The sequence below is a fragment of the Spea bombifrons genome, chromosome 5 (assembly GCF_027358695.1).
Source record: "Spea bombifrons isolate aSpeBom1 chromosome 5, aSpeBom1.2.pri, whole genome shotgun sequence".
Classification (NCBI taxonomy): domain Eukaryota; kingdom Metazoa; phylum Chordata; class Amphibia; order Anura; family Pelobatidae; genus Spea; species Spea bombifrons.
The window spans coordinates 31,082,918-31,100,204 of record NC_071091.1 but is presented as its reverse complement, the minus strand read 5'-3'; the positions used below and the strand labels follow the sequence as shown (position 1 = coordinate 31,100,204).

Below are 17,287 nucleotides of genomic sequence, written 5' to 3'. Positions count from 1 at the left end.
ACTTGGAGTCCGCTATCAATTAATTTCTGTTTCTTTATCTGTTTTGAACAGTGCTTATTCCACAGGTAAGATAATAATAATATTAATTTTACAATAATAATAATTTTAAAAAAAAAGTAATATGGTAAGCCTCATAACACCGATTTTTCTCTCGCCTCTCTTTTACTTGTTGTGAATACCAAGGATCCTGTATCCCAGAAGTGGGATTCTACAAGCCCCATTTTAGCACACAGCATGCCATCCTTTATTATTCATTACCTGTTGCCCAGGCTCTAGTTCTTCTATACTTGACTTAAAAGAAATTGTAACGTGAAAAACATATTTATCACACTTGTGATCAAATACGATCTGTAAGAGTATCAGCAGACTGTCGGTGGTAGCACCAGATTGGTAGGAACTGGGAAATAAACAGCTAGAGTTTCTACATGAATTGATAATCATTTTGGTGGAATACATAAAGAGGGAAGCAGCTACACACACATTTCAGCCTTGATAAGACCAATAAAGCAGTCGGTATAACACAAGCCAGGTGGCATTTTGTTAAGTGTTACTAGTCTTTGTATTTCGAAGTATATTCTAAATACATCTCCAATTATATCGTGCTGGTCCTACACAATTAGGTAACGGTATTAGGACCTCTTCTGCCTTTTAGTTAAATCAAGTGAGTACCCGTGAGAGCGGGAAATCTGGGTCTTCTGGCCTCAAGGCCGGGATAGCTTTGAAGTCTTGATGTTTGTCTGGAATCCCCTGACCATGATGCCGCTCAGGGCACGAGTCACAATAAGGTTGATTGTGAGGGTTGCTATTCCCTTTTTTCTTTTGTTGAAATTGCTGGTAAACCCACCTGGCACCCTGTGGGCCATTCTCAGCACTTGTTATTCAACAACAGCTTTTAGGCTAGGTGTGCGGTATACATTGTTTTTATGAAACCTCCATAAAAGGCTCGGGCTTTGTATGGAACATTTTTTTAAATACATTTTCTCTGTTTTTATGCACCGTGCATGTTTGCCTTCTATTGATTTTAGCCCTTATGGGTGGGCCACCCTCTAATGATGGTTTTCAAGAAGATCAGGCTCTCCCGCAGGCCTGGGAAGGGAAAAAATGGGTCGCATTTGGCCCTTAAATAGACAGATTTTTGGCATTTTTGGCATGTTGATGACCAGCCCATGTAAGGTGCTTCTTTGCAGTATTTCATATCACCCATCATTTAAAGTAGCCAAAAAGAGGCACCTGTGTTTATGGGGTGTGGTTCGGGGCAGGGCTTTACCAATACTTTGTATGTGCCTTTATGACCTGTAGATACTTATGCAACTAATAAGGCATCTAGAAGAAGAATGTATTTTATTTACACATTTTCTGTTGTTTATATACATGATTGTAACTTTTAGAGCTGTAGAACACTGGGATACACTTATACACAAAATATTTTGAGATAACGGACGTCAGGGGAGGAATGTGGGGATTTAAGACCAATAAGGGACTGTCTCTTCTAAAGTGGGACATTTGGGGGTTATGATATTTGGCATATATAAACTCACAAAAAGCAATCGCTGAATTATACATACTGCAGGGTACAATGTTACACATGCTTTTCACCAAGGCATGAAATTTAATGTAATATGTGTGCCCTGGAAAAAAAAAATAACTGGCCACCATACTGAGTAGGTCTGCAGTGGCCCAAATTGGACCCCCCTACCCCTAAATTATACTCAAGGTAAAAATGTCCCTGCAGTGTCACTTTGACGTAAGAAAACCCCCTAAAAAAGGAAAAGATGGATGTTTAAGAAAAAATTAATTTATGCAAAAGTTGGGAATGGTAACATTAAATAACGTAAAGAATTACGTAGAAAGGTATGTGTGGATTATGGGTTACGGCGTCGGAACAGACGCTAAATATTGGTAATATTGGTGGTCAACTGTAAATGTTCAATTAATAAATACCAGAGGGGAAAAAAAACAAGGACAAAGCATCTGCTAGCTGTACGTGATTAAGCTGCATGTGCTACAAATAAAGTTTCTTTAAAAAAAAATGAGCAACGCAGGCGGCAAGACACGTTTTGCGAAGTCAATTAAAGGAGAAAAAAAGTAGGAACGCGTTAGAATATACCACTGTGTTAAACGTGGAGGGGGTTCCGATGTAGTAGCATGTGACATTCCACTGCCATAGCGAATGAAACGTCTTTTTCGGAGTCTGATTCACCTCGTGTGCTTTGTGGTTTATTCCCGGGTGTGGGCAGCGCTTCCGGTTTCCCCGCCCCAGTTAGTTCGTGTATGTGACCGGTGCGTGTCGCACGAAATTCTGAGCTGTCAGAGACGCGCATTTCACATCTCTTTAACAAACATGGCCGAGCCTGAAGAGAGAAGTCTGGACGACTTTTTCGCTAAGAGAGACAAGAAGAAGAAAAAAGATAAAGTGGGAGCTGGTGGTAGTACGACAAGCGCCAAAGGGTCAACGAGGCCGCCGGACGCATCCCAGTCAGCTGCCTCATTGGGTTCCGCAACGGCCAAGGTAGTCAAGAAAGAAAAAACAGGCAAGAACGAAGGGCAAGATTCCCAACAAGAAAAGGTGAGATACCCCAACCCTTTTCCGTTACTAACTCCTGCCTAGTCGCAATCACGAAACCATGTGACCGGTACTAAAGTACACGTGGGGCCCAGGTGTCAGGCACTCGTGTGGGCATGACGTAAGTTTAATTGTATTATTCAGGCCGACAGCAAAGCCCGCGCTCTTCGGCCAGAATCCATATGCTTACTATGAGATGTTTAGGCGCAGGTGTCACGGGGGTGTAAATTAATAGATATCCCTTGTGAACAGGGACTGAAAAATCTGCCGCGGCCTGGACGCATGGCAACACGAGTGGAAATTAAGCATTACCAAGAACTGATAAATGGGAACTGGCATTGCCCGTACACTTGCCGCTTTAAATACATATATATGTATGTATGTATATATAATATATATATGTATGTGCATATACACACAAACACATACACACATGCATGCTTACATGGTATCCAGCATAGAGGTCAATTTACATTGTTGTGGTGTCCCCCTTGTTAATGTATGGGTGGGGGTCCTCGGGATCCTCCATATGCATTTGGCCATCCCAACTATTCACCGGCCATCTGAAAAGATCTCCTGGCACATTATCTATTTACTATTAGTCAGCTCCAATGCTGGCTTGGCTAGTGTGTGGGAGAGGTCTAATGTGCATGTGAAGAAAACTCGCCCATTAAAGCAACCCATCAACAATGGACGTAATCACTGCTCGGGAGGCAGGCTGCTGCAGCTTTCACCTAAGGTAAGTCTTTTAATGTATCTTTTTTTTTGCTAAATGCATCACCGTACTCCTTGTCACACTGCGCGTGGTAAACAGTACAGCGGTTTAGTATTAATCACCCAGTCTGACGCTTTGACTTATAAAGGTGTGCAGAGGAATGTAATTCATTAGAATTGCCATAAAGAATCCGCTCAGAGTGGTGTTTTGAGCTGGGAATATCAACCTGGTAAGCTGGGAGTTGCGCCCCAATAGCGGCCAGAGAAAGGAAAACTATTAAAAGTATAGATTTTCTTGAAAGTTGACACCTCAAAGTATTTTACTAGAGGGGGTTATTTTAACACTTTTGTTTTAACCATTTCAGTGCCAGTTTGTCCTAAACACTGCAGTCAAACTTTTTTTTTCCACTTTTAACAAACCCATGCTATTTCAGTAAAAACGTTTCCCTGGGTATGTAAAATTACTAAAGCAACAAAATAGGTTTTGATTTGTATTTAGGCCACTGACATTGATCAAGGAGACCGATCAATAATTAGTGACTTAAAATGTCACTGACAAGTGATCAGGTAATACCGTATTTTCTCAATTACAAGACGAGGTTTTTTCCAGAAAAAAAACTTCTGAAAATTCGACCTTGTCTTATAGTCGAGGTAGTCCTGTAATCAGACCTCAGATCATCCCTGATACCTCCGAATCCCAGCATCCTCAGCCGCATCTCCGTATGCACCAAGGGTGAATCCCAGCATCCGTCTCCACGGCCAGGGCGCCATCCCCTGCTTCAGCGTCCTCAGATGCGGCCGGAAGCTCACAACACTACTGTTGCGTGGGTCGTGCAGTGCTCATCTGACCCCACTTCGACTTGTACATTATGTGCCATATCCCTGCCTATACTTCTATGCAAATCAGTCCCACCTGACAGCACAGACGGTCAGGTAGGAATGCTTTGCATAGCTGGTTCAATTAAGGGCGCATCTTAGTGAACTACATTTCCCATGATTCCCAGGGTGTCATAAGCACAAATGAGAATCATGGGACATGTTCCTATGTGAGCCTCTGACTGGCGAGCAAGAAAAAAAAGCACTCTACACATGCAATAATATAGGACAAAAACAATGGTTTTGATTTTTTTATTTTATTTTTCAAAATTTGAGGGTCCGTCTTATAATCAAGCAAATACGGTAATGATGTATTTTTTAATTAATTTGTGTGGGGGGGGATGTCATTACCTCTTTCTAGGAAAGGGTCATCCAGGGGCTGCCATAATGATCAGATCACTCCTATAGGCCAAGAGTGATTTGATAATCAGCCCACTTTTGATTGGTTCTGCAGCAGTTAAAACTGCTGCAGTTACTAAACTCACAACAATTTGACCTGGAAGAACCTTGGACTTTCGGGTCAGTGCCGTTTGATTTTTTGATCCATTGGAGCATGTGGCATTCAGCGACACCGAACACTCACCCCAGGACACACTGACCGCCACTGCAAGTGATTTTGCAACTCGCAAGGTGGCGGCATGTCCTTGTTTGAAAAGACCCTCTAGAGAACTTTGGCTCCACTTGCAGGTTGAATACAGGTACTGCATTCAACCATGTAAATCAATGGAGCCCATCTTCCTAATCCCAATGTGATTAGTAATATACCGTATTTGCCCGAATATAGGCCACACTTTTTCCCCCCACTTTAAGTCTTTAAAGTAGGGGTGCGGCCTATATTCGGGGTCTAGCGCCTGACGCCCAGGTCATGCAGTTCCGGGCGCCAGGCAGGCAGCTGGGTTAGGATGCAGTGGACCTGCATCCTACTCTCTGATACGCTCAGCCTCCCCGGCCGGCACAGGAGATTGTCTAAGCGCATCGTGCAGACGTTCACCAGCTGCGGCGATGCGCACGTAAACAACCTCCGCTGCCGGCACATCTGCACGATGCGTTAAAGCCCATCGTGCAGACGTGCCGGCAGCAGAGGTTGTTTACGCGCGCATCGCCGCAGCCGGTGAACGTCCGCACGATGTGTTTTACCTCTGCCCCAAGACTTACCAGAGCAGTCTTGCGGGGACATCTATGTAATGGAAGTTGTATATGCGTATTACATAGATGTCCCCCGCCGGCCCCGCAAGACACCCAGTAGTCTGCTCTGGTAAGTCAGGGGGGGCAGGGTGGCAGTATATGTCGGGGGGGGGCAGAGTGGCAGCATATCTATTACAAAACCATTTTCTTTAAAAAAGCACCAGACTTTTAGGGTGCGGCCTATATCCGAACCAATACGGTATATAAAAAATAAAAATGGGGGGGGGGAGTGGTAACATTTAAAAAAAAAAAATTATGCATCAGAGGAACCATCCAGTTCCAGCAAAATGTCCAAAAAAAAAAAATAAAATACAAAAACTTTATTATGAGCAAGTGCTAAAATTAGCCCTGTATTTTCCCCAAGAATCTTGACATGGAAATAGTTAAAGAAAAAGCATTTCAAATACATAAGGGGTGTCCAATATACACTTCCCAAATGTGGCATTTTAGCCCTCTAACACCAGACAAACCCATGCATGGGTGGTATCACTGTACTTGGGAGATGTTGCTGAACACACGTTGGGGTGTTTAGGGCTGCAACGATTTTCATAATTGATTAGCTGATTCGATTTTTATCGATTCATAAAATGAGCAAATCAGGGGGTATAAGGCATATCGGGGGTATAAGGCATATCAGGGCACAGTGGCATATAGGGGGTTATAAGGCATATCAGGGCACAGTGGCATATAGGGGCTATAAGGCATATCGGGACAGAGCGGCATCTCTGACATAGGGGGTATAAGGCATATATAGGGGCAGAGAGGCAAGCTGGGGGTGAGCTGTGCATAACTGGGCAAAAATAGTTTACATGAATATTTACTAGTAAAGCTTTTTTTGGTATTTCTGGGGTTCTTGTTAAAATATAGCTTTAATTATGTCAGAAATGTCATTGTGATAAAGAGATAAGTGTTAATGGAACCTTTTAATGTAAATTATAAGTTTTTATTTTAAATATATTTTTTGCATATTTTTTTACCCGATTAATTGAAAAAATCGGCCAACTAATCAATTATGAAAATAATCGTTGGTTACAGCCCTAGTGTTTGATAGTGTATACATGTATTATGTGTCACTGGTACCAAGATCAATTGTCCTATATTAACTGGATTTACTTACTGAACAGTGTTTTTATGTAGCCCTTGGCTTACAGGCTTAAAGAAAACATTGCCTACAGCTTAGCTTAATTAAAGGGACAGTTTTATCACTTTACACCCACACAATAGAATGCACGTTAAAGGCATTTAACACCTTAGTGCAGGGCTCGACAAATCCCAGGCGCCATGGCGACAGAGAATTTTGTCCTGGCGCCTAGGTTTTGTCAGCCTCTTACATCCAGAAAAAATTGTGGATGTAAGAGGCTGTCACCACACGGGGGCGCTTGCTGCTGCTGTTTGCCCCAGACAGCACAGCCACTCAGAGCCCGCCCCCCCGAGCCTGAGATGACTCCCACGGAGTGAGTCTGTAGGCTGAAAACGAGGTTGCTGCAAAACCAGTAATCGCGTTTTCAGCTGCCACAGGCAGCTTCAGGGAAGGGGGTTGTGTGTTGATTGGGTCCCCACACTCCATGAGAGCGACAGTGCAGCGTTAACCCCTTCAATGCCGCGATCGCGGCATTTAGGTGTTAATTCCCGTTTTGTACAGGGCTCTGCTGCTGGTGGTCTGCCTGGTTCCAGGCAGACCAGCAACAGCAAAAACGAGCCCCCACAAGCCCTGTGATGACTCCTGTAGGCATGGAAGCCTACAGCAGTCACCAGAGACTCCCCCTGCAATGTCTGGTCTATAGACCAGCAATTTGAGTGCCAGCTGCCAGAGGCAGCTTCAGGGACAGGGGAGAGGGTTCTTAGGTCTCCCCGTGAGTCACCCCCTTGCTGCCTGATCGCTCCCTGAGAGCGACAGTGCAGCGTTAACCCCTTCAATGCCACAATTGTGTATGACACATTCGTGGCATTGCAGGGGTTAACATTTGTCCCCACAAGCTTGTGGGGACTAAACATTAGTCAATGCTGTGCTCCAATGGAACATCAGCATTGAAAGGGTTAAAAAAAAACAAAAAACAGCACTGACCTGAAAGTCCAGGGTGCTTCCAGGTCAAATGCTGTGAGTTTAGTAAGTGGGGTGATGATGATCAGATCACTCCTGACCAACTCTTAGTTTAAAGAAAATCCTGGCTCCTAACTTTTTTACCTGGCGCCTAGATTCACAACAAATTTGTCAAGCCCTGCCTTAGTGATGGTTCTGTGCTGCATTTCATGTACTTTGAAGACCAGAATTCCTTAACATCTCTCGAATGGTTACGTAAGTTGACATAAACCACCTCCAATATAGATTTACTCTCAATTTTACCTTGTATGCATAGGATTTCCATCACGTTTTAGGAAAAATATTGCAATGTGAACATGACGATCTGTACACTTTGTACAATTTTTTCCTAATACAGAGCAATTTTCATGTTTTTGCTATGTCTTTATTCAACTGTGATTCACCACTAACTTTTTTCTCCTCTTTCCAATGCTTGTGCCCTATAGGAGCACAGCATTGACTGTGATTTGATCCCCAAAAACCAGATAAACATTAACTCTTGAAATGCTGTCATCACATGTGACACAATAGCAGCAATAAAGGGATTGACGCACAAGCGCACTCATGGAGCAATCGAGCAGCAGGGGAGGGACAAGGCTGGTCCTAGGCAGCCTGGGGATACTGAGCACCCCTCAAGCGCTCACTGCATTTTAACACAGGACATTTATATAATGTGTGTGCATGGTCCTAGGGGTTAACTGACACAGAAGGGGTTGCCCTCCTCCTCCATAATCATACTATTTTTCCCACTGATTAGCTGCTTGAAGTCTAAACAAGTATATTATATGTTGCCCAAGCACATCCCCTGCACAACATTTTCCTGGGGAATGGGGCAAATTAACAGGCTGTGTGCCTTTTTAATGGGTTTATTAGAGCAACATCTTTAACCCCTTAATGACAAAGCCCATACATGTACGGGCTCAAAATGCATAGTTTTCAATGGGTTTAGGGGCCGCCCATTGTCCTTAAGGGGTTAATTTAGCCAATTAGTTATGCGAAAATGTCAGTCTTCCGCCTTTCTCTCAACAAATGCTATTTTGAGGAATATCACCTTCACAAATTTTAGCTTAACTATTTAGTAATATAAACTAATTGTATGTAGTGTATAGAATTTGTTTCGGAGGGTTACTTATTTCAGAAATAACAAAGCAGCATCTTTATGGTACATTAATGTATTTCTACAAACATTTCTATTGTATTAGTAAAATTTACTTTTTAGACAGACTGAAAGAATAGTCTGCGTGTTGAAGAAATGCATTTCTGAAACAAATTAAAATATGGCAGTGTGTTTAGTACTGTGTGATTGTCATAAGAATCCTGATGTAGGAAGCAAATTCAGTGGTCCTTTTTTTTTTTTTTTTCGTTTTAGGAAGATGATGAATGGAAAGATTTTGAACAGAAAGAAGTGGATTATTCTGGACTAAGGATTCAGTCGTTGCAAATTGGGTATTTTGTAGTGTAACTTAATATAAAGTTCCATGTTGGTGCAGTTTTGCATTTTTTGTGTAATGGTAATCGGGTAAATATAGAAAAATGTTTGGGATGAAATGAGCCACGTTTATGAAATTGTTAAAGGTAGTTTTCTAGTTTCCCATGAACAGTGAATTCAGCTTGGTCATAGAATTAAATGAATTTGTTGAAATGGGTGCACGTGCATTGAGTAGCTTTCCAGCTACTTCCATCAAAGTAGTTCGGTGTAATGCATCCCTTAAGCAATGCATGAGTTTGGTTAATTTCAACTACAAAAATGATTTGCTTATCTGTCTGGCATTTTGGATTATGTTTTGCTCGCGTCTAATATGTGTAAAACAATACCTATAGTATGAGGATTTTTATTTATTTTTTACAGCCCATTTAGTTCAGAATTTCTATTAAAGCTGCCAACTTGCCAAACTAAATGGTGCCCTTTCTCCAATGCTTACATGCTTTAGCAATACCCGTTAACCCCTTAAGGACAATGGGCGGTCCATAAACCCATTGAAAACGATGCATTTTGTCATTAAGGGGTTAAAAATGGAACCCTGTATTAATGAATAGCAAAATTCTAGGAGGCAGTGGAATACATTATTTATTACTGTTAACAAGAACCTACAAATATGCAAAATAATGCAATGTGACTGCTTACATAAGCAATGTTTTCTTTGTTAGTAACGAAAAAGAGGATGATGACATGGATAAAAAGGAAGAGCAAGGTGCAGATTGGGAAGAGGCCGGAGGTTCCGGCTCAGACAAGACTTCTGGACCATGGAATAAGGCTGCTACGGTCCAGCCTCCTGAAAATATTGGTAAGACTAGAATATTTTCAGCTGTGCCCAAAATAAAGACCATACAGTAAATTTGTAAACACGAGCAGAGCTGGTCACCTTTTTAACCCATTGGTGACAGGACTGTCAAATTTTGTGCCCTTCATGGCTATTTAACATTTCTACGGTGTTTGTGTCTAGATGTAATTTTCTCCTTATTTACTGGACCCACACAAATTATATTTAATGTAAATGTTTTCAGGACAAGAAGGTTTTTTTTTTTTAGATACCATTATTTTTATCATGTATTATGAAAAAAATATAATAAACTCCTTTTATTTCAAAAGCATTTTACTTTCTAGTGGGAGGAGTACGAAGTGCTTGGGCACCTATCTCTTCATTTGACATTTATTTTACATTTTCTTGGAGCTGGATGGGTTCCCCTTATGTCATGGTGACATCACTGGAGTCTCTTTACTTTTTTTTTTATATGTATATAACTCCTTCAGTCCCCTGTGGATGTACATGTATGTCCAAAAAAGCTCCTCTTTTACCAGGATGTACACAGGGAAACACAGGATGTGTGTTTCCCTGTCGCTACATGGGGAATCAGACTGTCTTTTGACAACCTGGACTCTCCCCTTGTCAGCAAAAGCCAGCATTAGCACTAAAGTGAGCTAAGTGATGTCATGCACTCTCATTGTCATACGGAACATGTTTTTTAAGAGGTCCATAAAGGGATCTCTATCCATATTTCACTGAAAGCAGTGCAAAAGAATGAAAATTAAAAAAAACTGCAAACAAGTTTTTTATTCTTTTTCTTTTTACATACTAGCACTCACAATTAGTTTTTGCTTGCTTCAAATTTTTTCTGAAATAAAAATGTGTAATTTGTCTGGGTACATCAAATATAGAAAAAGGAAATCTTAATTAAGCCTGCACATGGTAAATGGCAAAATGGCTCCAGAACTTGAGGTACCAAAAAACCATGGGACTTTTCCCCTTGGTTATTAAAACATCTTAGCTTTCGTTGTAAAACACATCCCTGTACATGCACATTAAATATTTGGCCTAAATGAACAGAGCCAAGAACAAAACACTGACTCCTTAACATGCTACCTTGAGTTACCCAGAGTCGACCTTCTGACTTTGTTTATGAAAGCTCTTGGAGGGAGGGCTTAATTTGCGTTGGTAAAGCATCAGCTTGTTGTAGTTTTCAATCTTTTAATATATTTTACGTTGGGCTGCAACAACTAATCGATAATGAAAATAATTGTCAACGATTTTCATTATCTATTAGTCGAATCGATTTTTAACGATTATAAAGAGGTTTTTTTCAGAGCAAATGCTCTGAAAAACTCCTCTCCTTCTATAATCCGACCTCAAACAGAGATCGGATTATAACACTAGAATCCAGATCCCCCGCAGCGATGCAGGAGACCTGAATTCCACTGAATGCGCACAGACAACCTCTGCCCTCCACTTCCGCTGGGGCTTCTACGATGCAGCGTCAGCATCACATGACCTTCTCCGTAGAAGCCCCAGCGGAAGTGAAGGGGAGTAACGGAGGCTGTGCACATCGTGCAGACCCCCACCGACTGACAGGAGAATCCAGGCCTCCTGCAGAGGATCATCCTCTGTCAGCTGGTGGGTGTCTGCACGATGCACACAGACAACCTCTGCTACTCCCCTTCACTTCCGCTGGGGCTTCTATGAAGTGCCAGCCAGCAACTGAGGTTCACCCCCCACAAGACACCAGGGAGTCGGGGAGAAAGGCAGAGTGGTGTATGGGAGGGGGGAGGAAGCACAGTGGTGTATGGGAGCAGCATGCAGAAAGCTTTTAGAAGATGGAACTGGTCCTTGTATTTAGAACTTGGGCAGATGTTTTTATCGTAGAGCCATAGTATGAGAGGGAGGAGGCAGAGTGGTGTATGGGACGGTATAATTAATTTCAGGGTGGCAGAGAGGTGTATAGGGGAGGTAGAGTGGTGTATGGGGGGTATAATGAATTTCAGAGTGGCATATCTGAGGGAGGCAGAGTGGTGAATCAGGGAGTATAATGAATTTCACGGTGGTGTAGGGCATTCATGGGGGCGGAGAGGCATATCGGCACACAGTGGCATATAGGGAGGTATAAGGCATAAATGGGGTGCGAGTGGCATATTGGAAGGTATAGGGCATATCTGAGGAGCAGAGTGGCATATTGGAAGTTATAAGGCATATCGGGGTGCGAGTGGCATGTACGGTGTATAAGGCATATCGGGGGCACAGTGGAATCCCTGGCATATGGGAGGTATAAGGCATATCTGGGGATAGAGTGGCAAGCTGGGGGTCAGATGTGCATAACTGGGGGGCAGTTTGACAAATAAAAGAAAATATAAACAAGAGGCTTTTTTCTCATAGTCTTTATTACATATGAAAAAATAGTTAACATATGAATTAATATTTACTAATAACGAAGTATTCAAACCTAGTTTGAGAAACACTGTTTGGGTTCTTGTAGCTTTTATTATGTCAGTAAAATAAGAAGGTAAATAGAGAAATGTCATTGTGATAAAGAGTGTAAATTTTAAGGTTTTTTTTGTTTTTTTTAACAGATTGTTCATTACATTATTTTAAATAAAATAAAAATTTGCTTTTTTTATCCGATTAATTGAAAAAATCGGCCAACTAATCGATTATTAAAATCGTTAGTTGCAGCCCTAATTTTATGTTTAACCCTGTTGAGACCATTCAACTGAGCTGTCTTTATAGCTGCAGAAGCTCCAGAGCCAGTACAGTCAAGTGGTGTGTACAGACCTCCTGCTGCCAGAGCTTCTGCTCCACCTCGAAGACAAGGCCCACCTGAAATCTATAGCGATGCACAGTTTCCATCCCTGCAATCTACTGCTAAGCATATAGAATCTCGCAGGTAGGTGCTCTACAATGTAGGCTGCTTTAAGTATTTACATTTCTATACTACTTAAATGTCATTACAGCTGGTATATATTCCTATTTTTTGTTTTCTAGTAATGTTCATATTTACTTGTACTTAATTTTAAGACATATTTGCTTATGTACACAACTGAGATAAGAGCTGCAAGTTTGGAAACTAGCATTAAGAAACCCTAATAGTAAGCAAAATGGCTTTTTTTAGGTTCCCTCCTAAATTTTCTTTCAGTTCTTGCAACGTAATTGTAAGAGAGGGTTACATTTTTACAGAAATTTACAGCATTTTAAAGCCTTCATTTTTTTCTTCAGGGACAAAGAAATTGAGAAAACATTTGAAATGGTAAAACACAAAAATCGTGCAAGAGAAGAGGCTGCAAAAAACCAGGCTGTGCGACTTCAGTTGGACAACCAGTATGCGGTACTAGGTGAACAGTAAAGCAGCAAAAACTTGCTCGTAATGAATGAGCTTTGATAACCCACCCAATAAACAAACTACAGCTATTGGCTATGAACTAAAGATCACCTGATGTGTTGATCTTCTCGTTGGAATAATGTACATTGGGTAATGCCAGCAGTTGGATCTTTACAATAAAAAAAAAAATGCCTTGTATGTGTGGACAGTTGCCTGGTTATTGAATACAAATTACCCACTGCTGAGAACCATTACTGTTCCATCTGAGAGGAGAAATGAAAAGCAACATTCAGTGGAAATATCTTCATTGGCGCCTTCAACAAGGTTGACTACCTCAGACGTGGATCGCAGGCAGTCTGGAAAGCAAAAGTTGTGCTTGGATCTGTTTCAAGGGGAAAGAGGATTTTTTTTATTTTTTTTTGCTCTGCCTACTGAAACAACTCTTAACACATCTGCTCAGTTTGTCTGCTTTGTATCAGTTTTTAAGTGACCTTAAAGGGATTGGCCTAGTATCTTTTGGTGGGTAGTACACAGGTTTTCATAGAAATAGTACAAAGCTGTAGTTTGTTTTTACATTTTATAGAGGGTAAAACAAGTCAAATTCCAACTTTCAAAGCATTTTCTGTAACACCTATATCATTAAGGTTTTGGTCTGTTGTACAAAAGGGTTTAACATTTGCATTGATACATAAGTTCCGTAGCTTACTGGGTCGTTAATTTGCTATGTTTCACAGATCAGACCAAATCAACTTTTAATCTGTTCATAGAGCATAAAAATAGATTACATTTTATTAACTTTCCTTATAACGCCCATCTGTTAGATGTACCATTCTAAAGAAATATAGGCAAGCAAGCCATGTTATGTGTGAGATGAGCATTCTGCTGCAATGCATTATCTTTCATGGTGACTTGTCTTTCATGCTATGTGCTTGGCTTACTTGCTGTGCCAAAAGTCATCTTACTGATACATTTGTCTTGAGACCTGTAAGATTCTACTACGTATAGATTTTTATGCTCCATGAACCAGCTCGGCTTATTTTGCATGGCAGATCCCCATTTAAAGTTTGTTTGCACTGTATGATAGTGCCCCATTATAGAACAAGTTGTTGTCCGCACTGCCCTTTCAGTAAAAGGACTTTGCTATGTGCCACACTTTCCTACTCAAATACTTGCAAGCGCTGTGCCTGGTTTGTACCATGGAAGGGAGCCTCTGGTTTATCTGTTAAGCGGTAGAGCTGTATCAGTGTATTTTGCTTTGACAGTACGTTTAAAGTCTTGTTTGTCACTTGTTTTTTGTTTAAAAAAAGTCATTTGTCTCCTGTAAAGGGTAACTGAATTCAATGTTATAGTTTCGGACTTCTCATGTCCTCTGCCTGTGAACTCGACTTGCGCGATCTGTGCTGAGAAGTCAGTATGTAACAAATTTATCTCAAAAACATTGGTTTAAGTGTTATTGCCAGAGGTACTGCTTAGTCATGAATTTACTCTAGCTCTGGGTTGTTGTTTTTTGCAAAGTTTACGCAATTCTATCCTGTAGGTTGCTGACATCCTAAGCGTTAATGTTAATAACTACATGTATTTCACCTGCTCACCACTTTTTTTTTTTCTTCATAAATCAATTGAGCAGCGTGTTTTGGCAACCATGATGCTGTTGACCAAGTCCCCTGTTGGCTACACCTACATTATAAAGGTTCTTCAGCTGCAATGTTCTAATGCCCATCTATGTAGCTTGTGATAAGCTTCAATCGAGCACAATAAGTTATTGTCACATCTGAAATCTAGCCATCTAAACTATGGGTTTTTACAGGTATGTTATTTAAAACTGAACGCTGAAATGTTATTTATTTGAAATGTTTGGTAGACTGAAGTTTAATTGTGACATTAAGATCAGTTATTTAAAATTCTACCCGGTATATTTTTTACAAACTGTGACAAAACTTTTGCGTTTGAGTGAGTTTTTATCATGCTATTTGATGGATAGGTGGATTGTCCATGGGCAACTCAGGCATGGATTGAGCAAAACAATTGCAATCTGTGACATTAATAAACTGAATTAAAATTAATCTCCAACTACAGTGGTGTGTTATTTGATATAAACAAACTCCGTGACAAATCCTTTTTTTTTTATTTTTTATTTATTTTTTTAAGTAGATTTATGCATTGAGCACAGACACACTTGACAAAAATTAGTTACGGGATCTCAAGTAACAAGTGTAGGAATTCCACAAATGCAGCCATAGATGCAAAAACCCAATAGCTTGTTATCTGGCTAAAGAATCAACATCAGTATTGAATTTTACTATTTGTAGCTAATTTTGTCGCTGAACATTAAAAAAAAAAAACAATACAGGGATATGTTAAATAATGGGGCAAAGCATTTGTAAATCATTAAACAAAAAAGTAATTCCTATTGCTAGGAAGTTCCAGGATGAGGTACAATGAGTGCTCTTTCTCAGAAATAGTTCTATGTTTAAGTGACGGTTTTTGTGCTTTAGCTGAGCAACAAGGGAGTTATATTTTTGTATGAGGCCACTGCATTCATGGAATGAATAAAATTTTCAAATTGAAGAATACTTACCGCTGCTGACAAGGAATGTGTAGTGGTCTTGCATCTGTTTTGGCTGAAAGCCGATATCCCCAAAATGTTCCCTTTTTTTTATGTGTTTTGGTGATGCTGTCATAATGCTCTAATGAAGATGTCTTCATCAACATATGTTTTACAGTGTAGAGTGATCTAATGCTCTGTCACAAAGAAACATTCCAAACTATGTTGGTATCTTGTAAGATTAAAGATCTTTTTACATCAAGATCTTTCAAGATGTTTTAATGATCCCTGATGTCCTAATACTCCTGATATTTTCATTAAGAAATCCAAACAGGATTTAAAAAATTCTTTTAAGATGGGTTAATGTTCCCCTGATGGCCTCATGATGCTGTCTTAAAGAAAAGATCCAAAATAAGATTAAAGATCTGTTACATATTTAGAATCTTTTAGCATTAAGCTGAGTTTTGGGATGTTTTTATGATCCTCTGATGTCATAAACAAAATTTCAAGTTTTTTCATCATACTTATATAGTTGTTTTTACATGATATTCATGATCTTTTCAAATTATAAGTTTTATATTTAAAATCTTTTAAATTGTTTTAATGGTTCTCTGATCTGCTCTAATGATATAAACAATTTCTAAAGAAGATTGAAAAGAAATTATTTTCCATCGTATTTATTTTAAGATTAAAAGGATGTTTACTGATGTCATAAAACAGGGCTTGACAAATTTGTTGTGAATCTTGGCGCCAGGTAAAAAAGTTAGGAGCCAGGATTTTTTTTAAAACTAACAGTTGGTCATGTCATCATAATGGGTTCATGATGACATCATCATAATGGGTTCATGATGGCATCGTAATGTGTTCATGATGGCATTGTAATAGGTTCATGATGACATCATCATAATGGGTTAATGATGACATCACCATGATGGCATCATAAAGATGATATCATAATGGGTTCATGATATCATCATAATGGGTTCATGATGACATCATAATGGGTTCATGATGACATCATAATGGGTTCATGATGACATCATACTGGGTTCATGATGACATCATAAAGGGTTCATGATGACATCATAAAGATGATATAATGAGTTCATGATGACATCATGGCAACATAATGAGTTCATGATTACATCATAATGGGTTTATGATGACATCATCATGATGGCATCATCACAATGGGTTCATAATGACATCATCACAATGGGTTCATGATCACATCACCATAATGGGTTCATGATGACACCATAATGGGTTCATGACATCATAATGGGTTCATGGTGACATGATGACATCATAATAGGTTCATGATGACATCATCATAATGGGTTCATGATGACATCATAATGGGTTTGTTATGACATCATAATGACGACATCATAATGGGTTCATGATGACATCATCATGACATCATAATGGGTTCATGATGATATCATCATGACAACAACATAATGGGTTCATGATGATATCATCATGACAACATCATAATGGGTCACCAGAATCAGGAATCTGCACACACACCACAGGAACTCAGGTGCTTAGCTGTGCCAGGAAGGGTCAGCTCCCCAGTAAATCAAAATAGAAAAAGGCTCCAGGCACTCAAGGGTTCCACTCAGGCAGGTTTATTGAAGGAGAAGGACAACAATGTTTCGACCTCACGATGAGGTCTTTATCAAGTTGGTAACATCACAATGGGTTCATGATGACATCATCACAATGGGTTCAT

General features: G+C 40.2%; 1 protein-coding gene across 1 annotated transcript; it reads left to right on the top strand.

Moving 5' to 3' along the window:
- Positions 1–2,206: 2,206 nt before the first annotated feature.
- CDV3 (CDV3 homolog) lies at positions 2,207–15,074 on the top strand. Its single transcript, XM_053466340.1, has 5 exons — positions 2,207–2,566; positions 8,788–8,864; positions 9,567–9,703; positions 12,416–12,572; positions 12,902–15,074. Exons 1-5 carry the CDS (start codon positions 2,342–2,344, stop codon positions 13,026–13,028), a joined length of 723 nt encoding a protein of 240 aa, XP_053322315.1. The 5' UTR covers positions 2,207–2,341; the 3' UTR covers positions 13,029–15,074.
- Positions 15,075–17,287: the final 2,213 nt, after the last annotated feature.

What these genes read in the sequence shown, in the direction of transcription:
- CDV3 (XM_053466340.1), top strand. Translation starts at nt 2,342, where the DNA reads ATGGCCGAGCCTGAAGAGAGAAGTCTGGACGACTTTTTCGCTAAGAGA. An exon ending in ATTCAGTCGTTGCAAATTGG is followed by an intron (nt 8,865 to 9,566) that starts GTATTTTGTAGT and finishes TTTCTTTGTTAG; the next exon opens with TAACGAAAAAGAGGATGATG. An exon ending in CCAGCCTCCTGAAAATATTG is followed by an intron (nt 9,704 to 12,415) that starts GTAAGACTAGAA and finishes CTGTCTTTATAG; the next exon opens with CTGCAGAAGCTCCAGAGCCA.